General features: G+C 38.6%; 1 protein-coding gene across 1 annotated transcript in view; it reads left to right on the top strand.

The window, feature by feature from the left end:
• LOC123456569 (synaptonemal complex protein 3-like) overlaps positions 1 to 5,820 on the top strand; it is a 47,864-nt gene extending 42,044 nt beyond the window's left edge. The window contains exon 7 of the mRNA XM_045139936.1: positions 5,701 to 5,820. Within this exon, the coding sequence (XP_044995871.1) occupies positions 5,701 to 5,820 (120 nt within the window). The remainder of the gene's footprint in view (positions 1 to 5,700) is intronic.
• Positions 5,821 to 25,603: the final 19,783 nt, after the last annotated feature.

Here is a 25,603-nt window from a genome sequence, read left to right as displayed (position 1 = left end):
GGGAATCAAACAAGACCTTGGCATGTTGTCCCCACCTCTAATACTTCTAATTCTATAATAAGGACAAACAACCATAGATGTCAAAAGGGCTATTTTCAAATCTAGAATACATATAGATGACTGTGACTAAAGGTTGCTTAATGCAAAAGATTTCCTTATACTGGGAACAATGGTAAATCTCTTCTAACTAGTGCCAGGACATCCTTAAGTAAGTGTTGAGACCAAAAATATTCATGGCTCTGTGGTACCAACCTTTGGCCTCTGGAAGGCTATTATCAAGGTTAAGTGCTGTCCAGATGTTTCTGATAATATCTCATCTGTTTTACAAGTCATATGGAAACAGATTCAGGCCATGTCAGACACTACTGTGCCATTCAATGTACAGTTCTGGAAGAAAATCTTAGCCAGCTCATGCTCAGATGGTCCTGAGAAAATTACACTCTGTCTATTTGGGTTTTCTTGGGTGCTCCCCAAGGCCTAGAAGTCCACAAGAAGGATAGCCCTAAGGTTACCAGTTTTCTGTGTTCTCACTTCTCATTAACTCCTTGTTTTACTCCTTCTCTCCAATGTTCTCTTCCAAGACTATCTTGCTACACTCCATCAATACATGTCTAGGGTCCTTCAGAGTATTTCCCCTCTCTGGGAGAGACTCTAACTCCACAACCTTATGCCCCATTCAGCTGGAAATAGTTAACAATCTGACTTCACCAACCCCTTGTCCTCTAACAGCAGCCAGTGTGTCTTCTTGTGAGAGGGAGAAATGAAAGTGGGGTAGAGTTAGGGTGACTGGACCCCTGAAGGTAAAAAGGCAGGAAAGTTTTTATCTTTGCACAGTTCCAAGGAAATGCATTTACACAAACAGTCAGAACCCCTCCTGGGAGGGAGGTCAAAAGCCAGAGTAAACCCTGTCTTACTTTATATCAAAAAACAAAAACAAGCCTAGAGAAAAAAAAAAAAAAGTAATTCACAACCCCACCTTACTCAGATTCTCCTCTTTGGTGCCAGTCAAGGTATGCCCCTTTGCCTGTCAAGCTCCAAGCTGACCAGAGCTGAATGCTTGCCCAATATTTCCATAACCAGGAGCACTTGTGTCAAGACACCTGCTCTCCTATGGTGCAAAGGGATAACCACCCCATGCCTAAATGTTTCCTCTCCCACTTATTATTCCCTAGTCTTGATTGCTTCACAGATGTATCTCTATGACGATGAATAAGTGGCCTACAAATTCAGCCCATGTGAACCAAGAGAGATTTTCATCCCCCTACTGGTGTTCCATGCTGTGATGCTGACCCTGGATGCCTCCAGTGATGCAGCAGCCACTCTTGTTCTGACCAGCCACCTCGTGAAGGTCTTCCAAGACAAGCTTGATCCATTACCAACAGCAATAGACACTGCCACCTTGATGATTCTACAGTTTTTCTTGATTATCTAATATTTAACACTTGAGAGGTAGGGTGGTCTCCTTCCTGGAATAAATTGAGGCTTTCTTTGAAGCAATTTAGTCTGTTGTAATTTGGTGTAGTAGATGTAAGAATATGTGAATGGGTAACAATGTCTTGCATATGATCCTCATAGCTATGGACAGCTTCATGGGAGGCAGCTGGAGTGTACCTTGACTGGCTTTGTTGTTGTTCCGAGAGTAATGGCCTTCTTCTTGTCTGGTCAGCCTGGCTATCCCATACCCAGCTGCAAGCCCTCTTGTTTATCATCCTTGGTGATCCTAAGTTTCCATTTTAACCCTAAAATTTACCTTAACCATAACATTATCTTTATGTATCTAACATTCTAGCATGTGCCGAAGACCATAAACAAATGATAATTTAACAATTTGAGTAACTTGATAAAAAATGATAAATGCTATGGAATACTTAACACTGGACGTGGCATAAGGAGACTCTCAATTGAAGGCAAACTATAACTGTTAATTGTGCACATTCACTTTCTGGCCCTGGAGAATGAGTGAAAAGGTTTGCCACTTGCATTTTGTAAGAGTCAATCCTAATAGTACTGTTGTTTCTGTGATTCTTCCAAGAGCCTGCTATGAGCACGTGTTTTGAATATGTAAAACATATTTCTGAAGTAAGTTTGCTTCTAAAGGAAAGTACCATTGTATTTCCAAAAGTCATATTTGACATATATTTTGGCTTACCGTACTCAAAATATTCCATTAAACCAGTTTCTATACAGCCAACAGCAGTATGTTTGAAGTGGGAACAAAAAGGCTTGGCTCGCTGGCCATGGTGGTGCATGCCTTTAATCTCAGCACTCAGGAGGCAGAGGTATGAGGATCACTATGAGTTTGAAGCCACCCTGAGTTTACATAGTGAATTCAAAGTTAGCCTGAGCTAGAGTGAGACCCTACCTCAAAAAACAACAAAAATTCTTGGTTCTCACACTTTTATTTGGGTCAGGGAATTTGCTTTCCAATAATAGAGGGACTGAATGTTCTCTACTACAACAACATGTTCAACAGAATGTGGGTGTGGTTCACATCCAGAAGAAAATAAAAAACAACCCAAGGTCAAAAGATAATTTCTTCCACCACCATTTCTTCTATGTATGCACAGATGCCAGACCATGGCGTTGTCACCACTGGCCTATATGAGTCCCACACTTTGCAGAGGTGCCATGTTATATCCCCTGTCAGGCCCTCAGGGATTGGCCTCATGTTTCTTTTCCTCTGCCTCTGACTGCACTCACTGCAGCTCACTGTCCAGTGATTGGATCTTATTTTAGTATTTCCCATACATATTGCTATCACTCAGGTAGAATTTGGCAGCATTCCCACGCCATGGGTATATGGAAATATGGGAGACAAGTACCTATTTTGCCATTTTTTTTTCTGATTTCATCATAATGGTTCCCATTCATGCTATGGAAGAAGGAAGGCACTCTTGTATTCATAATTGATTGTGGGAAAACTCTGAGCATAGGCTCTTTCTTTGACTCTTGTGTGATTGTTTTGTCTCTGTGTGGTTATAAACATGTTCACTCTACATAAGCAGTGAGATGATTCTGCCCAAGTCTAGTATAGTAAACCAGTGAGTGTATTCCAGTTATTTATAGGAATAATAATGGATGATGGGCTGTTTATATGCCCAAGAGTGATTCAAAAGCAAATGCATCACTGGGAATACCACTCCAGCATGGTGATAACTCACAAAATCTGTATCATGGGAGCTTCCCATACAACCTGTAGCCATATACTCTTCCCAACAATATTTTACTGCTTTTAAAATCTTAGAGAGATTTTGGGAGTCATTTGCCTGGACATTTGTTTATGACCTGTGTATACTTATGCAGTGGACCAGAGAGAAGCAGAATGTTTTGCCAACCATGAGATTAGATATCAGCTGAGGTTCTGGGAATGAGAAAGAAGTAATATTTTGAGCTGGAGGCTAAGATTTGACTGTACTTTGACCAATGTAGGACGATGTGGCTTTCTCCAGAGATCCTGTGTAAATATTAGCATTTTCCTGCTTGCATTCTTGTACTCTGAGAAGAAGTATAAAATGGATGAACTAAATAAGGTCAGGGCTTCAGTATTCACCGACAGCCCTCCTGAATTCATCTTTTGTCTCTCTTCTTTTTTTCTTAATCCTCACTCCCCCCTCAGGTACTGTCCAACTCTTCTGCAGGCCCTGGCAAATGATGCCTGAACAAGGGACCTGAGACTTGGAAAAGAAGTAAAGGGCACTGCTGGATGTTTGAGCTCAATGGACGGTAGAAGAAAGTGGTGAATAACTTCTCAGAAGAAAAATGGGACAAGGTAATAGTCTTCGGCTCTTTGTACATATGCTTACGAATATGCTTCGCTTTTGAGGTGCAAAAGTAGTACATCAGCAGCTGTGCAATTTCTTAGATTTTGTGGAGAAGGTATGTCCTTGGTTTTGAGAAGATGGGACAGTAGATATTAAAACCTGGAAAAGAGTAGGGACAAAATTTCAAGATTATTATCATGCCCATGGAACATGTAAGGTCAGGAGAATACTTTTAGCTTATAGACTCTAATTAGGAATAGTTTAGATCCAAGACATGAAAGGGATATAGTTCAATCAGAAAAATCATTTGATAAAGCTGAATCATGGCTTTTCAGCACAGAGGAAGAAAGTGAAACTAAACCTTCAGCTCCACTTGCAAAGCTGGAACATGGGCTCAGACAATTGTTAAAGATGATTTCTTTGAGCCCTTGGATCCAGGAGATGCAGAGGAGTTAGAGGAGGAAGCTGCAAAATATCAAGAGGAGGACTTTCCACCTTTTATTGCTTTTATTAAGCCTGAGGGTAAACAAAAAGATAAATGTTCAGAGGAAGTACAACACCTCCAAAGTATGATAAAATCTTTGTCTTTGTATGTACAGCAACTTCAGGGAAGACATATTCAGGGAAGTCCAGCACCTACTATTTTAGCAGTGTTGGATCCTGCACCATTAGTAGAAAAACCACCTGTAATTGCAGTAGTGCAAAGACCATTGGGCAAACCTTATCCTTTGTCCTTGACACAGCCCTCTCTATTACCCTTACGTGCTGCTATCTCTGAAGCAGCTAAGAGTGGAGAGAATATTCAGGGTTTTTGTTGTCCTTTGTTGGTGATTCCCCCAGGAGCCTGGAAGCAGATGGCAAAAAGCATGTTTATCAGGAGGAGATTATTTTCTTTTGAAAACAGAATATGTAGAGCACTGTCAGGCCACTGCAGAAATAGAGCACAAGGGATACCTATCAATTTTGACATGCTTGCAGGAGAGGGACAATATCAAGAAACGAGGCAGCAATTAGACTTTGATCCTGCCTTTTATGCTCAAGTTAATGCAACAGCTAGCAAGGCTTGATAGAAACTTCCATCTACTGTGAGAAGGACTGAACATTTGTTAAAAATTAGACAAGGACCTGATGAGTTATATCAGGACTTTGTATGTAGATTACTACAGACTGCAAGTAGATTGCTGGGACATTCTGAATTAGGACTTCTACTTGTAAAATAATTGGCTTAGGCCCAGTTTGAAGATTGCTACTGGAGAAGCTACTAGGCATGTTGTAGCACACTGCATTAAACATTTTGCTGTAGCAGACATACCATCAATTATAAAAACAGATAATGGTACAGGTCACACTAGTCAATCTTTGTGGCACTTTTGTGCCCAATTATCAATTGTTCATAAAACAGGCATACAACCCTCAGGGACAAGGAATTGTTGAGTGTGCCCATGGAGCTTTAAAGAATAAATTACAAAAAATAAGAAAGAAAGAGTTAGGGCTGGGAAGATGGCTTGGTGGTTAAGCACTTGCCTGTGAAGCCTACGGACCCTGGTTCGAGGCTCAATTCCCCAGGACCCACGTTAGCCAGATGCACAAGGGGGTGCATGTGTCTGGAGTTCGTTTGCAGTGGCTGGAGGTCCTGGCGCTCCCATTCCCCCCCCCCCCCTGCCTCTTTCTCTCTGTCTGTCGCTCTCAAATAAATAAAAAAAAATTTAAAAAAGAGTTATACCCTTGGTAACCACAGAATACTTTAAATCATGTACTCTTTATTTTAATTTTTTTAAATGTGGATGCACTTGGTCAATCTGCAGAAGATAGGTTGTGGCATCACAGAACCTTAGATATTTATGCACAGGTTAGATGGAAGGACCCCATTAATGGACAATGGCATGGCCCCGACTTAATGTTAATTTGGGGACGAGGGCATGTTTGTGTTTTTCCTTAGGATGCTGACAATGTCAGGTGGCTGTCAGAGAGGTTGGTCTCGTTTGCAGGGATTGAACATCAGAAGAATGATGCCTCTGCTACTGATGATGTGGATTCAACTCCCGATGATCCACAGTGAGCTGTATTGGGATTATGTTCCTGACCCACCCATCTTACACCCAGCAACTTGGGAAGAAAGAGAAATTATAGTCTCAGTGAATAATACTCATTTATTAGGTACACCATCCATTAGAAAGATGCAAGGACATCAGAGGTCAGAATTTAATTATTCTGGTCATGGCATTGGCATTCCAACATGTTTTGCACAGGAAGAGGCTACTGTTTGCCTAACCACTGTACCCAGAAATATATTAGTTCAGCATCAGACTGTCTCTGCAAAACCAAAGACAATCACTACACAGGTGACAATTTGGCTTCCCACAGGCCTACAAAAAACGGCTTGGGCATGGTGGCACATGCCTTTAATCCCAGCACTCGGAGGCAGAGGTAGGAGGATCGCTGTGAGTTCGAGGCCATCCTGAGACTCCATAGTGAATTCCAGGTCAGCCTGGGCTAGAGTGAGACCCTACCTCGAAAAACCAAAAAAAAAAAAAAAAAAAGAAAACAAGGCTTGCTCCACTTGATGGTTTTCTCCCATGTGTGGGGATGAGCCCTTGGTTTAATAAATCCTTACTTTGGCATAAATGTGTTGGACTTTCTCATCTGCAATATAATATCTCTGATACAGGAAGACATGTTCTAGATTGGTCAGGAAATCCTGGGGCAGCAAGGAATACTGAATGGGCAAATGATTGGACATCTGGACTTTCTGCAGGACTGTGGTTGATGGATAAGGTTATCAACAAACATATATATGGAAACTTGCTGCAGCTATGCAAGAAATAATGGCTTTCTCTGCTAAGGCAAATAGTAACTTAACCCTCCCAAAGGGACATGTATTGGCTTATGTCACTCCACCTTATACGTTATTAGCAGGACAGTTAAATATTACTTGGGATGAGGGAATGTATAATGTGACATGTAATAATTGTATTCTTACTAATTGTATTTCTGAAACATCCTATGAAATCAGGGTTATGATATTCAAACAACCATCATTTGTTATGATTCCTGTTAATGTTACAAAACCTTGGTATGCTGATTGAGGTTTGCCAATATTTTCAGAAATGGAATGTGCTTTAAGCAGACAAAAATGGATGATGGCATTAAATATTGCAGGGATTCTAGCTTTCATTATGCTTCTAGCTACTGCTAATACAGCTGCTATTGCTTTGTCACAGGAGATATAAATTGCACATTTTGTCAATGAATTACCAAAATGTCTCTGTCACTTTGAGGACTCAAGAAGATATAGAATGACATAAAGAAATTTGAGGAAAAATGGATGAACCTGGAACAGATCATTCTCAGCAAACTTACCCAATCACAGAAAAAAAATCGCCACATAGTCTCACTCATCTGCAACACCTAGTCTGAATTTGCCCAAGATGCCTTACATACCCAGCAAGAACCTCATGGACTAGACAATAAGATGGATGGGAGGGCGGGGAGGGCATTGAAGGGTGGAAAACAGTAATGCGGACACAAACGGCAATGGTAACATAAAATTCTACTTCCTAAAAGACAGACCAAATGGCTGAACCTTCACTAGACCCTTACAGGAAAAACCTGAACCACAAGACACTGGAGAGGGTAGGATCAAGACTGACCTAAATCTCCTACATCTTCCCTCCCTCCTTCTCCCCCTCTCCCCTCTATCACTTTCCTTTCTAACTCTTGTATATTAGTTATGATTTTCCTCAATTTCTTAGTGGACACTGACCTGTAACCCCCACTTCCAGCTTGGGCCTACCATCCACAATGAGCTTTTGACCAGAGAAACCTACAAGGTTTCCCAAAACAATGACAGACTTCTGTCAGAGTACTTGATGACCCACCAAAGGCCAGTGGTAAGACCCTATTGCTGAAGACTCCATACACAGCTGACACGTAAAATGGAATGACATGGCCGGAAGCCAGGAGAGAGTCAGTCCCCAGACAGTCAGCGTGTCTTGTGCCAGAAGGCGCTACATAGGCTACTGGGGGAAATGACCAAGATCTGTCCAAGCAACACATTGTTTAACCTAATTAGCAACAAATAACCGGATGTGATGCCCACACAAGTGCAATAGTGGTACACAGCCATGGTGAGGAATCAATTGCTCTTGATTTGGCTAACTGATCTACTCAGTGGTAATAGACCCATAGCTGGAGCTGGGAAACAAGTCAGAACCATACCCAAACACAAACCCACTCTACAATATCAAGCTACCATCAATCATGGGGTATAAGAGGGCCTACACCTATCATACTGTCTATCAAAAAAGTAAGTGTTATCTCAATTCTCTGGGTGCTAACTTACTCTCCGTTGGAGAATCTGCCTCTCTTTTCCAGATAGATGCAGATCCTAAGAAGAGAGCTGCCCCAACATACCTCAAAAGGGGCCCAACTGAAACTAAGGACAACTGGCAAAATAAGCAAGGGTGATGTTTTCCTGTGAACTGGATACCAGCACAAAGGGGAAGGAGACCAACGCAGAGAAAAATCAACTCCTACCAAAACAGAGAGCCAGAGCCTCAGAGGCCCCCAACACCTCAGCACTGAAACAGACCAAAAATGAACCCAACATGGCTCAGGGAAATTTTGCGGAAGAGGGGGCAGAAAGAATGTCAGAGTCACATGTTGGGTCATGATTTGCAGAGACATTTATCATACCAATAACTGGGGGCTAACTCCACAATGCATGACCCATTTTCATTAACAAGGAGGGTCTAATGGGAAGGGGTAGATCACAGATGAGCCTAAATAATGGTACCAAACTGCCTGTATTTACTGAAAAGAAAACTAATAAATTAAATTTTTAAAAAAGTCCTTAAAAAAAAGAAGATATAAATAGTAAACTAGAACAGAAAATAGATTTTTTGTGTCATGTGGTTACACACTTAGGTGAAGAGATACAAGGGTTAAAAATTAGAGCATATTTAGAATGTCATGCAGATTATCAATGGATTTGTGTTTCATCCAAAAATATAATAATAGTCAACATGATTGAGATAAAGTAAAGTGCATTTACAGGGAAAATGGCATTATGCAAATATATCTCTAGATTTGATCCAATTACATCAAGAAATTCTAAATCTAAAAAACACAGAACTTAATTATGATGCAGATGATATCTTAGAAAAATTAAGAGCTTCTCTAACTTCATTGCCCTCATGGTCTTCATTTACTTCCTGGATAGGAAGTGTCACAGCTTTGGGTATCTGTATTTTGCTTGGTGCCTGCTTACTCACACCAATAATAAGCCGTGTTGTCAGTTTGCTTTGGAACATCAAAGCTGATGTGTTTAATGTCTGGCTCTGAACCCTTCCATAATAAGGATGCCCTCCCCTGCAGAGGCTGCTAGTGAAAGAAGGGTAAGATTCTTTTGAGTTTGGTCAACCTAAGACAGGTCATGAATGATGGAATTCATGTACCAATGAAGAGTAAGGCCTAAATATTTTAGAGAACAACCTAAGACAGGCACAGTCTTTCTGCACCATATCCAGGAAGGGTATGATTTCTTAAAAAGTACAAAAGGGGAAGCTGTTGGGAGCCATTTGCCTGGACATTTGTTTATGACCTGGGTACACTTATACCGTGGGTCAGAGAGAAGCAGAATGTTTTGCCAAGCATGAGATTAGATATCAGCTGAGGTTTTGGAAACTGACAAAGAAGTAATATTTTGAGCTGGAAGCTCAGATTTGACTGTTCTTTGACCAATGTAGAGGGATGTGGTTTTTTCAAGAGATCCTGTGTAAATATTAGCATTTTTCTGCTTTCATTCTTGTGCTCTGAGAAGTAGTATAAAATAGCTGAACTAAATAAAGCTGGGGCTTCAGTATTCACTGACAGCCCTCCTGAGTTCATCTTTTGTCTCTTGTTCTTTTTTCTTAATCCTTACTCCCCCCCTCAGGTACTGTTCGACTCTGCCAGTGGGCTCTGGCAGAGAGGGTTCCTGAAAATCTTGTAACTTTCTAACCTTCCTGAGCTTTGTAAGTTTGATTTACTTCCTGATTCCTGCTCTTCTCAACAGGAAGTAATGATTCAATTTGGTGAAATATCTACACAACAATACCGTAAATTGTGTTTTAATAGCACTTACCTCCTACATTAGTCACTGTTATCCAAAATAACAGAATTAGAGAATTCCTATTTACTCATTCATTCATTATTGTTGTATATTTATTATAAATATCATTTAATGTACTTATGCTTTATTATCTTCAATGAAAAATTCAATTAAATATGCCTTCCAAGACTCATTCATTGTGAAAGAGGGAGTGGAAAGTAGGTAAGATCTGCAGTGGGGGGGGAATTGTGAGGCAGTTTTCTCTCCCCTGTAGAGACTAACTGGTACATTCATGACCCCACAGTGAATACCAATCACCCTACTGAGTCAGGATGTCAAGGGAACAGGTCAGGGGGAAGGAAACTTAAGGGTATAACCCATTGGCAATATGACCATAAGGCAATATGTTCATACAATACATATTTCAATTCAATAAAGTTCATATATGTCAATATTCTCTTTGCATTTGTGTTTTTGTAGTATGTGTGGTATGGTGTGTGTGTGTGTGTGTGTGTGTGTGTGTGTTTAGTGTATGCACATATGTGTACAGATTCAGGCATTCAGCAAAGATATATGCAGTCTAGAAAAGAAAGTTAGGGGCTGGAGGGATGACTTAGCCATTGAGGCACTTGCCTGCAAAGCCAAAGAACCCAGGTTGGATACCCCAGGACCCATGTAAGCCAGGTGCAGAAGGCAGCACACGTGTTTGGAGTTTGTTTGCAGCAGCAAGAGTCTTTGTTGGGCCCATTCTCTCTCTCTCTATCCAATATTTTTTTCTTATTAACAACATATTTTGTATGCGTACATTCATGTGTTAGTTCCCTCTATTCTCTTATTCCTACCCCCATTCCATTGGGTACCCTTCTCAGTGGGGTTGCTGGTATTCCATAAGGGGTTGTGGTTTATTTTAAAAGTAAGTTGTGTATCCTTCCCCATTGCTCATGAATGTCATCCTTAAAATGGAGTCTCTCTCTCTGGATGTGTAGCTGCCAGTTTTAGTCAGACTGACAACCAGTAGTGCTTGCTTATGAAGCCTGCTGACCTGAGTTTGATTTCCCAGCACCTATGTAAAGCTAGATCACAAAGTGGCCCATGTGTCTGGAGTTCATCTGTAGCTGCAAGAGGCCTTGATGTTCCCATTATCTCTTTCCCTCCCTCCCTCCCTCCCTCCCTCCCTCCCTCCCTTTCTTTTTCTCTCAAATAAAAACACAAATAAATAAAACCCTAGCAAATAGTATTTCCAATTCAAGTGCTCCAATGAGAAAACTCTCCAGCACAATGCAGTCTGTTTACATGCCGCAGTTGACATTGACCAGAGTCATCCTGCTGTCCTGTTGCAAATGCATTCACCATAGTCATGGTTGGCACTTGCATGCTCATATCATCACCATCTTCTTATTGCATTGGCCTGCCAGCCTCACGTGCCAGGAAGTTGTAAAAGGAACCCACTTAAGTTTCTATTTAATGAGACCCATCTGACTGAACTGTAATTAATCCAGGTCTTGGCCCACCCCATGTTCATGGAAAACAAGACAGATTTATGTGAGCTAAGGTGCAATAAACTCCTCATATATGGTTAAAGAAGGAAAGTCAGTTCATATTACTATGTACAATGGGAAATCAGTTTAAAAATTCTGAGGAATTTTCCTCAAGTTAAATACCTTCAAAGGTATATATAGGATAGCATCCATCCTATTTTATAATTTTATAAATTAGAGGTACAGAGAGCAGATTATTCTATTCTTGCCGCATATTTGGGAATTTTTCAGTGAGCATTAAATGTCTTGTGTCACATTACTGAGTTAATATATTCTAAAAGTGATATAATACTGTGATAGAAATTATAGCCAGCTAAATGTAACAAGAATCCAATGCTGTTTTTCTCTATAAGTTGCACAGCTAATTATTGAAATTCCTATCTTGGCGATGGTGTTAGTACAGAGCAGAGGCGTCACAAAGTGAGTTTTTAAAAATTTTATGTATTTACTTGAGAAAAAGGGAGAGACAGAGAAACAATGGGCACACCAGGACCACTAGACAATGCAAACAAACTCTATATCCACGTGCCATCATTTGCATCTGGCTTATGTGGGACCTGGAGAATTTAACCTGGGTCCTTAGGCTTTGCAGGCCTTAACCTCTAAACCATCTCTCCAGGCCCAAAAAAGCGATTTTTAAAAGGAGATATATATGCAAATTTTCTAAGCAGATTGAGTTTATGTTTGTAAGTCAAATTCAGATAGACACAAGTAGATAAAGAACTGAACAAATGTGGATGCAAACTTTTAAAATAGGGCCCAAAATATTCAGTTAGTCCTTGACTGACAAAAATGGAAGCCCCAATGGTCTTCTAGAACTGCTTGGTTTTACTTACTTAGAATCCTCTCTGCTCTATTTGATTATCACTTGGCTTAATAAGCCTGCCAAGATTTAAGGATGGGAAGTTTAGATCCTTAGCTCTTTTGTAAAAATATATATATATATTTATTTGCAAGGATAGAGAGATAGAAGAGTGACCAACAGAGAGAATGGGTATGCCAGGGACTCCAGGAGCATGCACTACCTTTTGCAACTGGTCTTAGGTAGATATTAAGGAATTGAATATGGGTAGTAAGGCTTTGCAGGCTGAGCCATCTCTCCAACCCCTATCTCTTTTTTATTAAAAAATTACTGATCTTTTACAAAAAGGTTGCACTCCTTTTTAATATTTTATTTTTCTTTATTTGAAAGAGTGAGAAAGAGGAAGAGAGGGATGGAGGAAGGGAGGGAGGGAGGGAAAGAGAGAGAGAGAGAGAGAGAGAGAGAGAGAGAGAGAGAGAGAGAGAGAGAGAGAAATGGGCATGCCTGTCTGGTAAACATAAAGAGCTGGTTAACTTACTGCTCAGAGGAGATAGGTAGGGTAACTTTGTGGCGGGGGGGGGGAGGAGTTTGTTTCTGTTCATAGTTTTAGAGTGGAAAGTCTATCAAAGTGGGTAAAAAATGCAGAAGCAGACACCAGGCTCACATTCTCACACATCAGCTGGGGAGAAGTACAGAGTTATGAATGTTCTGTTTGTTTAACTCTTGGCAAAACTTCTCAAATAAAGCATTTTGTAAAGTTTGAATTGTACTTAAGATTTATATCCTGTGCTACAGATACAGCTCATTGAAAGTGCACACCCATAGATTTAAGGAGGCACTGAGTTCATCCCAAGATGACATACACAGACAATGGCATCAAATGGCCATCTTAATATTAAATATTAATTAATAGCAGAGGGCCAATTAATTTCAGTTATGAAAGCATAATCCATATAGAATTTCTTAAACTTGGAAAATTTTAAAAGAAAAATAAGGGTGTATTATAGAAGCAAATATATAATTTGAACCTGGATAATCAACATAAATGTTTCCTTCCATCTAAGAGGCATTTTCTTTCTTTTTATGAAAGTGTGAGAGAGAGATTGAGAGCAAGAGAGAACTCCATGTGCCACCTGTGCCAATGTGTGACCTTGTGCGCATGCATCATGTTGTGCATCTGGCCTCTGTGAGTTCTGGGGAGTCAAACTTGGGTCCTTAGACTTCACAGGCAAGCTCCTTGACCTCAAAGCCATCTCTCCAGCCCCATTTTCTTTTCTGACTCATTAAAGGAAATTTCAGCAAAAATAGTAATCTTGAATTATTTTAAACAAATGTGTTTTATGTTGCACATCTTTCTACATGTCATAATTTAAATTCATTATGGTGAGGTATAAAAAGTTAATAGATGTAAAATCAAATTAACTGAACATTAAAACAGAACTGCATTCTTGGTAATTTATGTGTAAAGATTCTTGTTACCTTCCCATTGCTGGGAGAAAATAAAAACAGTTTATGGGAAGAAAGGACATATTTTGGTTTACAATCTCAGAGGGAAGTTTTAGCATAGCAAGGAAAGGATAGTAGAGCAGAGGCTGGACATCACATCTTGCCACAGCATCTGGAAGCAAGACTGAGATGAATTTTAGCAAGGTGGAGTTGCTTATACTACCCCTAATCCTGACCCCAGCAGCACACCTCCTCCAGCATGACTCCCCCTCCCAAATTGCTACCAGCTCAGAACAAGAACTCAAAACATACAAGTTTATGAGGAATATTGATTCAAACCACCACAAAGGCACATGTGAATTATTTAAACCATAAATAATAAGCGAGTCTCCTGATATGTTCTTAATTGTTTACTAAGGGCATGTGTCATTTAATTGTAGAAAAAGCCCAACAAAATGACATTTCATGCCTGAAAAAAATAAACAGATTCAGAAATCCTTGTCAAATATCTAATATTCATTTATCTTTTTCAGTTGTATTAATGACTTTGGCAGTATAATATATCATGAAAACCTTACATTCTTTTAATGAATTTTATGTTGATAGAATAGGGATTTTTTAGAATAGCTCTGTTAATTTAGTATGTATACTTAGAAAAGAATGTACAAGTAAAAGAGTTTGTGCTTTTTTTCTTAAAAATGAACAATGTTAGCCAGTCATATTGGCTCATAATATCAACTACTTGGGAGACTGAGGTGTGAGAATCACTTTAGCATAGGAATTGGAGGCCAGTCTGGCCAACAAGGTGAGAACCTGTGTCAAAATCAATACAAAACAAACCTAACTGACCCAATGTAACTTTCTATACTTATGCATTTAGAGATAGAAGAAAGAGGATTGATGCCCAAAAATGAATTTAAATTATCTTTATTGAGAAAAGTTAATTAACAGCATAAGAAAAAATTCACTATCATAATAAAAGATCTGAAAGTTGGACATACAGGAATAGCTTATATTTAACTGGCTAGATTTCATTTGGAAGCCAACAGGAAGTGGGACCTTGTACTTAAATTTCTCATTAAAGATGGTATAATTTAAACTAGAATGATTACCCCAATGTCATTATCTTATACCTAATGGTGTAATAACATCATATTACTTGAGTTGAAGTTCTTTATTAAAAGAATCATTAGAATAGCAAGTGGTGAGACATCAACATTTGTAATCTCTTGCAGCTTTTGTTTTATGTAAAGAAATAATACATGTTTGATGTTGATTAAGTTTTTGACACATCCCATTAGATATTTCAGTGCTTCCATTAATCCCTATCTTGACAATTGGCAGTATAACTTATAATGTCTGTCATAATTTTGTCTTTGAATATTGTAACTTCTTGTTTAAGTTCATTCTCTGCACCAGTAAGTTGAATGTTGTTTTTCTCCTCCAGGTTCTGCAAACTCTAAAACACAAAAGACTAGTTCAGTTATAAGATGTAATTTTACATCCCAGGCTCTTAATTGTAACTTTTTTAAAAGTAGTAATTTTAAAGTAGTCGAACAATTCTCCTCACTTATTTCAAGTAAGAAAACATTCAAAGGGATGCACGAATAGCCATATTGCTACTATGATGAAGTTAGTTAGGAGGCATGAGTCAAGTGATGGTACAAAGTAGTGTACCATTAATGCCTCCTGGAGGGCGTAGCCATTAAAATAATGGCTAAAAACATTTGGCTCTTTTTTTTTTTTTTTTGCCATCATGGGTCCCATGCAGGCCTACTGGGAACAGGACTTTTAAAAGGCAAATATGTCTGGAACGCTCTCATGCAAGGCCATTTTTTCCGGTTATAAGTGGAATGTCCAAAACCAAAGGGAGCACTCAGCTATTCTTAAAATCGAAGTTGTTTATGCCCAAGATGAAAGTGAATTCTACATGGGAAAGAGAAGTGCTTACATGTACAAAGCAAAAAAAAAACAAAAAAACAAAAAAAACAAACAAACAAACAACAACAACAACAACAAAAAAAAAACCACAGTTACTCCTGGTGGCAAACCTAATAAAACAAGAATAATCTGGAGATAACCTGGCCCATGGAAATAGTGGCCTGGTTTGAGCCAAATTCCAAAGCAACCTTCCTGCCAAGGCATTGGTCACAGAATACATGTGATGCTGTACCCTTCAAGGATTTAAGAAAAGTAAATAAATAAATGTGTACTGTGCTCTTGTAAAAAAAAAAACCTGTTTTGGTCATAATGGACAAAAAAATTCTTGACGCTGTACTTATTGAGGACTAATATTCACTGTGGCATGAATTCACTTGTGAGAACATAATGATCTTTGGCATGCAATCTTTTTTTCAAGTAAGGAAGAAAAATTCACAGCTCAGTGTTTTTGTCTGTCTTATTTATTTTTAAAAATGCTATTTATTTATTTATTTATTTATTTGTAAGCAGAGAGAGAGAAAGAGAAAGAGAGGAGGGAGTTTGTGGGCACTCCACTGCCTTTTGCCACTTTACACAAACTCCACATGCATGCATCATTTTTGAACATCTGGTTTTACAGAAGCACTGGGGAATCTAACTTGGATGAGCAGGCTTAGCACAATCCAGCCTTTAAGTGATAAGCAATGTCACCATCCCTTGTGTGTTTGTGTGTGTGTGTGTGTGTTTTAAGACAAGGTTTCACCATGTAGCCTACGGTAATCTCCAAATCTGTATCATCCTGCCATAGCTTCTAGCATGCTGGCATTAAATGCTTGTGCCACCACACCCAGCGAAAAATAAGTTTACATATTTTATATTCCTATGTTGTGGTTTGATTCAGGTGTCCCCCATAAACGTAGGTGTTCTTAATGCTAGGTTCCCAGCTGACAGAGATTTGGGAATTAACTCCTCCTGGAGGGAGTGTATTGTTGGGGACAGGCTTATGGGTGTTATAGCCAGTTTCCCCTTGGCAGTGGTTTGCACACTCTCCTGTTGCTATGGTCTACCTTATGTGGGCCAGGGGGTGATGTCCACCTTCTGCTCATGTGATCGTTTTCCCTGCCATCATAGAGCTTCCCTCTCAAGTCTGTAAGCCAAAATTAACCTCCTTTTTCCTACAAGCTGCTCTTGGTTGGGTGATTTCTACCAGCAATGTGAACCAGACTGCAACAGTGAAGTGGTACTGAGGAGTGGGATTGCTGCTAGACACCTGACTGTGTGGTTTTGGTCTTTTAGAGCTGATTTTCAAGAGGAACATGGGATGATTTGAAACCCCGGCCTACAAGATACCTTGCAGTGCTATAAGTACATCTTGATGGACTATTCTGGTCAGAGTTGAAAGTTCTGAATGCAGTAAGAACCATGGACTGTGAGGTTTAGCTTGTGAGGGTGAAAAAGAGCTTTGCTTATACTGGGCTAGCAGTTTGTGCGAAAAACTTGCTGTTATGCCCGTGTCCTGAGGAGTTGTGCAATTTTGCTTTGCATAGAAATGAGCTGTTGTGAGCAGAGGGATATGGCACAGAAAGAAAAATCTTTGGATGAACTGCTGCCCATTCAGCTGCAATTGAGAGATTACAACTTTTGAGATTGGCTAGCTGACCTGCACTGGGGCAACAAGAAGAATGTAGACTCTTTTGAAGGGGACTGAGTGCTTAAGGAGTGTCCTATTGTTCAAAGTCTGTTTTATTCCCCCCTCGATTAACAAATTGGCACCCTACCTGGTATTGTGGAGTATAAGATATGCAAGAAAGAGAAGGTCATTGAGGTTGCAACATGGTCTTGTGTTCTGGAATTGGCCATGGGCAATGTGAAGCAGGTTTGCTAGATGCCTGCATGGAGACCCCATGGGGCCATGAGGATGAACGGTCGGATAAAGTGGAGACCCAATGGAGATGACAGGACTATGAGATAGTTGCTGAGGAAAGCTGCTGGCCCTGATAAAGTTTTCCAGGACTGTGAGTAGCCTAGGTGGAGGGGTGGAATTGTAACTCCAGAAACTGGTTACTGGTTAGAATTACCAGACTTACAGATTTGTCACTAACTAGAGTTGTTGGACTGGAAGCTACAGAATTTGATGTTTGCCCTGGTTGCCTTAAATCTTATATTGGTTGAATATTTCTTTGCTATGCCCAATGCCATCTGTTGCACTGTGAAAGTTTATTCTATGTCATGATGGTTTTGGGGGGGGGGATTTTTGGTATTATTGCTCAGTTAAAAGACCTTGGACTATGGGGATGTATGAATGCCATTGGAACTGATAAAAACTATGGGACTTTTAAAGATGGACGAAGTGCATTGCATTTTACCTCATGGATGGTTATCAGTTTATGGAGGCCAAGGATGGTATGTGGTGGTTTGATTCAGGCATCCCCCATAAACTTAGATGTTCTGAATGCTAGGTTCCTCAGCTGGTGGATATTTGGGAATTATCACCTCCTGGAGGGATTGTGTTGTTTGGGGTGGGCTTATGGGTGTTATAGCTAGTTTCCCTTTGCCAGTGTGTGGCACACTCTCCTTTTGCTATGGTATACCTTATGTGGGCTGGGGGGGGGGTGATGTACATCCTCTGATAATGCCATCGTTTTCCCTGCCATCATGCAGCAGCTTCCCCTCAAGCCTGTAAGTCAAAATAAACGTTTTTATTCCCCATAAGCTGTTCTTGATTGGGTGATTTCTACCTGACTACAACATCCTAAATACTACTAGTTATTTCTCTGTGTCCAATATATAAATACTATGTTAAATGTAGTGAATATAATTAAAAATGATGAAATGATTTCGCCTTTATTTCAAGTGAGAAAAAAACATGTAAATAAAATAACATAAAACATTATTACATGAATGGAAATGTCAGCTCCTGTGTCTATTTAGTAGAAAATAAAGAATAATTCTCATTTATTTGGCATATGGCAAGAGTTTCAGTAAGTCAAAAGAACTTGGGAAGGATATAATCAAAACATTAAAATACACAGTCAGTAAAAGGTGAAAGATTTATATGATTTGAAGAGAAACCAGAGTGCATGGAATTAAGAGAAAAGTGGAAATTTAACAAAGTATAATAAATTTATTACATGATGTCCTCCTCCTGTTTCCTGCCCTGTGCCAACCAGTATCTATGGTATTGACTAATCTTCCTACTGAACCACTTACACAAGATGCTTAAGAAAAATAAATAAATAAAATACACAAGTACCACATGTTCTCCCTCATATGTGGATCCTAGCTACAGATGATTGGGCTTCTGAGTGAGAAGGAAAATACTTAGAAGCAGAGGCCAGTAAGTTAAAAAAGAGATATAAAGGGAAGAGAAAGGAAGGGAGGATGGTACTTAATAGGTTGGTATTGTACATATGTAAGTAGATTGATTGAGATGGGGAGGTAATATGATGGAAAATGGAATTTCAAAGGGGAAAGTGGGGGGGAGGGTATTACCATGGGATATTTTTTATATCATGGAAAATGTTAATAAAAAATATGAAAAGATAAAAAATAAATACACAGTCAGTGGACTCAGAAAAAGCAGTTGTGCAGAGAGAGGGTTTATTTTTGTTGCTTTTAAAAAATACTTTATTTGAGAGAAAGACACAGGGGAGATAAAGAGAGAGAGAGAATGGGTACACCAGGACCTTCAGTCACTGAAAATTAACTCCAGACCCATGTGCCACCTTGTGCATATGGCTTATGTGGGTCCTGGGGAATCAAACTGATGTCCTTTGGCTTTGCAGGCAAACACCATAACTGCTAAGCCATATCTCCATCCCTGTATTTTTTTTTTTCTTTGAGGTAGAGTATCGGTGTAGCCCAAGGTGAGCTGGAATTCACTATGTAGTCTCAGGCTGGCCTTGAACTCACAGCAGTCCTCCTACCTCTGTTTCCCTAGTGCTGGGATTAAAGGTGTGCACCACCACACCTGGCAAGAGATGGTTTTAATGGAAAGATGTAGTGAAGATTAAAGAGAGACTCATGACATGGAGGATATTAAAGCCCTATGAATTTAGAATGGGAAGTCACTGATAAATTGTCAGGAAAAAGGGATGTTTTTGAAGGCCAACAGGATAGACATGTGCAGGATGGACAAAACAGCAGAAATATGATTTAAGAGGTTTCATTGTTCAAGGAAAGGATGGTGAGGACATTTAATAGTATAGGCAAAGCATGAACCATTATTAATAGCAGTAGGAATGAAAAGAAAGGAATAATGAACCACTGCAGAAGGAAAGCTTAGAGAATCTAGTAATACTTAATATGAAAAAAATGAGGACAAGGAGGAATAACAAACTTCACTCCAATTCCTACGGTGAATGGTAACACACAGTGATAACATTAAGAAGAACAGTGTCAAGTACGTAACAATCCTTCACCTCAGTTAACAAACTGTTCTCAGGGAATATTAAGAGTAAGATGATGAGTCCTTTACTTTTTATTTTTTGCTGTATGTAGGTAATGTGGTGTGTGTGTGTGTGTGTGTGTGTGTGTGTGTGTGTGTGTGTATGCACACACATGTATGCATATGCATGTGTTATGTTGTATGAGCATGCAGGTGCCTTTCTGTCATCCCATGCACTCGCCTCAGTGACTGGAACAGAGTATCAGCTGTTCTGCTCCATCCCTCTTCCACCATGCTCATTTGAGCTGTGTTTCTACTACTACCGGAGCTTGCTGTTTTCCTCCAAGTCCAAGTGAGCTCCTGGTCTCTGCTTCCCTTTATGGGACTGGGTTACAGATGCGCATGACCATGTCTAGCTGTTTACTAGGGATATGAAGATTCATAAGCCATTTTAAAGTTTTAAAAGGTATTTATTTATTTATTTTATTATTACTATTATTTTTTGGTTTTTCGAGGTAGGGTCTCACTCTAGCCCAAGCTGACCTGGAATTCACTATGTAATCTCAGGATGGCCTCAAACTCATGGCAATCTTCCTACCTCTGCTTCCTGAGTGCTGGGATTAAAGGCGTGCGCCACCATGTCCAGCTTTAAAAAGGTATTTATTTGAAAAGTTTTTATGAGGTAGTCTTCAGTCTGCTTATATGCATGTGTTTCATTAGATGATTCTCAGTCAAAATGCTTTTCATATTCAACTCTTCTATTTGAGGCTATCTATAGGATTATAATTTGCCAAATAAAGTCATTTTTTACTCACTCTAGTGATAACCTTTTAATGGCAATGGTTCTAAAATACTTCTACAATACATTGAGAAACAAAAAAGTATACAATAATGACAGTTTCAATTTTTCTTTTTTATTGTGTGTGTGTGGGAGAGAGAGAGGGAGAGAGAGAGAGAGAGAGAGAGAGAGATTGGGAGAGGGGGAGGGAGGGAGGGAGGAGTATGGTATAGGGTATAGGTACATGTGCTGCATGTATAAGGTTGCTCATGCCCCAGCTCACATTTGTAACCCGGTGGAGAACTTTGAGCATCCTCCTCTATGGATAGTCTGTCTTATTTCCTTGAAAAATAGTCACTCACTGAACATGGAGCTTACAGTTTTTCAGTGGAATGTGCTGACCCACAAGCCCCACTGATTCTGCTCTTTCTACCCTACTCAGCAATGGGGTGAAAGGCTGGGTGTAGCCACATCTAACTTTTTGTGTGTGTGCTGGGAAGTGAACTCAGGTCCTCATGCTTGTTCAGAAAAGGCTCTTCACTGTAGAGCCATCTTCCCAGCTACTTAATACCTTTCTATTGAAAAAATACTGGGGATACAAATAGCTGTCCAGAAATAATGTATAGGTTTTCTGTTCTCAATTAGAAAACAATAATTAAAGTAGTAACAAACTACAAAGAAGGATAAGTACATTTGAAGTAAAATTCCCAACTTATAATTTCTTTTCTTCAACAATTTCCTCAAAACCATCATAATTTCAGAGATATATTCATTATATCATCTTGAAATAATTCTAAATGGAAATTAGTTTAAACTTTAAAATGTACAAACTACAAGTATAATGTTACCATGTGTAACATACCTGCATGAACTTCAAGTGTACCTGTTTAATTGTGTTCAGATACTGGATTGATTTAGTACTAGACTGCAGAAAATCCTCCTCTTGCTTTTGCATGCAATCCTACAAATGTAAGAGGGGAAAACATTATAACAATTTGTTGGAGTTTTATTATTTTGAGCAATGTGTAATGTTAGGTAAGAAATCTAACACTGAGCTATCACTACCCCTAAAATATTAAATTTAGCAAAAATAACTCCACATTAAACTTCTAAGGGGTATATTTAAGAATGATACCTACTATACATACACACACACACACACATATATGTATACGTACATGTATATATAAACATATATATGTATTCATTAAGATTTAATAAAGATTTTTGAAAGATATATATATACTGTCAGCTTACAAACATGCTGTCTTCCTCTTTACTTATGAAAGGGAACAAAAATCTATATTCTAGACTCCTATACAACTTTCTTTCCTATTCTGTCTTGTATTTATTGTAATCAGTTTGGCATTCAGTATTCTAATCAAATCATTCTGATTCAGGACATCAATGTCCTTCACATTGCCAAATATACTTTAATTGGTCCTGTAAGCAGCATATAGCACAGCTGACGCTCCTTTCCCCTTCTAAAATTTGTTCTCAGTTTGTACTCCTGCTTCCCTATTATGTCCCCTAAAACACTAAACATTGAAGTATTTCAAGAATTTGTTACTAGACTTCTTGTTTACATTTACAATCCTTCCCTACATGATTTCATCCAGATTTCCATCCTTTCAGAACTACATTTAAACTGAAAATTTGGGCTGGGGAGATTGCTCAGTGGTTAGAGGCACTTGCCTGCAAAGCCTAAAGGCCTGGGTTCTATTTCCTGTACCCACATAAAGCTAGATGTACAAAGTGGTGCATATGTCTACAGTTCATTTGCAGTGGCTAGAGGCCCTGGCATGCCCGTACTAATTTTCTCTCCCTCTCTCTCAAATAAACAAATAAAAATATTAAAAAAATAAACTTAGAATTCTCAATTTTATGTCTATAGCTCATAGTTCTCTCCTGAACACCATGCTCATATACATGGCCTATTCAGCACATTCCTAGAATATATTTCCTGTGTATATTGATTTCAACATTTCTACAGCTGAACTGACCAATCAACTCCAAAATTATTTGTTACAACCAATTCCCAAGGTCTTGGGTGAACTATGGTTGATAGTGATAAAGAATAAAAGGAGATATTTAAAGATAAGTTCATGTAGCTACAATCTAAGTTGGATTGCCTGCCATCTCCCATAGGGATGGAAAGGTAACCAACATCTGGTCAAAACTGAGCTGGTCACAAAAAGGCATCAAAGCAGAAGAAGGCCAAGTTTGGAAAAGATGGGGTTCAACAGAAGGGGAAGAAGACAAGAGAAATTAGTGGGAGGTGAATATGATCAAAAGACATGCATTTTATCAAAAAGTCAATAAATGAAATAAAGAAAAAGAGTGTTTAGTGTTGTGGGATTGTGCTATAGTTTATCATACTGGTCTAGCTTGCACAAGGTCCTGAATTGAGCCCCCCCCTCCCCCGTCCCCCAGCACAATGAAAACAAGGAAGCAATAAAACAGAAAACAGGAAAGCCAGTAAGAGCAAACAGCCCTAATGAAACTCAGCGGGCCATTTACAAAAGACATCAACTTAGTAGAAGTGGGACTAGAAAAGGGTCAAGAGGAGGAAGACGGAGACAAGAAAAAGTGTTGGGAGTGAATCTCATCAAAATACATTATATGCACATATAAAATTGTCAAAAATAAATACAAATAAAGCAAGTGGGAAAAAAAGAAAGGAAGAAGAAATACATAAATAGTAAGAAAGAGAATGAGCCATGGTCTGACTACAGTGATTGGTTCAGGAACAGTGATATGTTTCAACTTGGTTCAGGCATTTTCTTCCAAAGGAATTATGTATTTTTATATAATTATATAATAGAGCTACTGGAAGAGATTTATTCACTCCACAGCAGTTACTAAATTTGTAGAAAGTTCAAATCTGAAAAACGAAAGCAAACTTCCTACACTAAGTAAGCCACTAAGAGAGCAGAAGCAGAGCCCAGATAATGTTACATATGTAACCCTTCCCCAGCTCCTTTCACCTGTGCTGTGAATACCCCACTCAGATTCCTTCAATATATATCTGCAATTCCCTTTTCATCTTTCAATAAAGTTCTGATTCTTGGGATTACAAGAATCCCATCTAATGCAGGAAGCCTAATGGCTTCTGAGAGTGTAGTGTGTGCTTATGCTTCTGTGGTTTATGGTTGAGCAGGACTAGAGCACAAACCCAATACTGGATAATGAAGCCTGGCTCAGTCCCTTAGGCCTAATGCAAGGCAGGCTTCTTTGTTTCTACTTGAAACTACTTGAGGCTTACTTATACTAGATGGATCATAAACCAAATGGTGATACCAACAGCTAGATTTCCTAGTTGTTCCTTGCTTTTCTGCATATCCAAATCACACTGTTGAAACACAACCTTAAACTTCTGAGAATAGTCATCGTAAAAGTTCTGTCTGTGGAAACAAAATAATAAATGTTGTCACATTTCATACCAGTATAATAAGAACACACCAAATAAAATGAAACTAATGTAATTTTATACTATAAAAATGAAGGAAAAATAGCAGTTTAAAATATTCTTACATGAAACCAAGAAGTAAAATTTGATTTATAGTAATTCCAAAAGTAATTTTTTCATAATAAATTAATAGCACAACCCTCTCACATGTTTGGCCTCTTTAAAGCTAAGAAGTCTTGTACATTTAATCTCCAAGAAATTTATTTTTTCATTTTTTTCTGAATATACAATCTAATAAAACCATTAATTAATTTCAAAATAGAAACATTTCACTTATGTTCCCCATTTTAGCATAGTGAAGATTTATTACAGAGGAAAAATTAAAGGAGTTAAAAATGTACACACAATTTACTGTATATTGTTAGGCTTTTTTATAAGTGTTAAGCATACTTTACTATTACATGACATCTATCTTTTACTTAATTATTATATTTCCAGAATGAATATAACTTAGTTTTGTTAAAAAATGACAACCCTCACCAGTAGATATTTAAAAGGGGAAAAAGTACCCTTCTCTAACTTCTGAGAATTATATCTGAATTCTATCAAAGCATTAGATTAAAGGACTACTTCTTTAGAAAACATTCAAGTCAAACATTTTACTAACCACCAAAAATAAAAGATGATGGTATTTTCGTAATTAATTTCTAGCAACATATACTAGGAAATCATATGCTCCTGAAAACTGGTAACCTTACATTTGTTGTTGTTGTGCTTCACAAACTTGTTCAAATTTCTTGTAACTGCTTTTGAAAGAAGCTTTGGTATACTCTTCCATTCTACTTTTCTTTGCACGCAGAGCAGTGTTAATGTCAGCTACATGGGAAATAAATATTCATTAAGATTTAATATTGAAGAAAATGCTTTTGGGCCCATATATTCAAGTAAATATGAATATCCAGTGAACATCACCAAAGACATTTAAAATTAAATATAAAAAGAGCACCAATGCAATGCCCAGAAGTTCATACTTTAAGAGCATTTAGGATTTTGTATTTTCAGAGTACGACTACTCAACAAGTTAAACCTATAAAAACTTTACAAAATCAAAAATTCTGAAATCTGAGAACATTTCTGTTTCCATACATTTTTGAAAAGAAATACTCAGTTATATCCCAATATTTGTTTTTCTAATTATAGGTAAATTTTAAATTTATAGTAATGAAATAAGCTAGCATACAAACCACAGAATCAAGGACAGACTAATTTCTCCATGAGGAAACACTTCAATAAAGGCTGAGTATTTTGTTGTTGTTGTTTGTTTGTCTTGAGGTAAGGTCTCACTCTAGCTCAGGCTGACCTCAATTCACTATGTAGTCTCAGGTTGGCCTCAAACTCACAGTGATCCTTCAATCTCTGCCTCCTACATGCTGGGATTAAAGGTATATGCCACCATGTCTGGCTAAGGCTG

The sequence above is a fragment of the Jaculus jaculus genome, chromosome X, assembly GCF_020740685.1.
Source record: "Jaculus jaculus isolate mJacJac1 chromosome X, mJacJac1.mat.Y.cur, whole genome shotgun sequence".
NCBI classification, from domain to species: domain Eukaryota; kingdom Metazoa; phylum Chordata; class Mammalia; order Rodentia; family Dipodidae; genus Jaculus; species Jaculus jaculus.
This window is presented reverse-complemented; position numbering and strand designations above follow the sequence as displayed.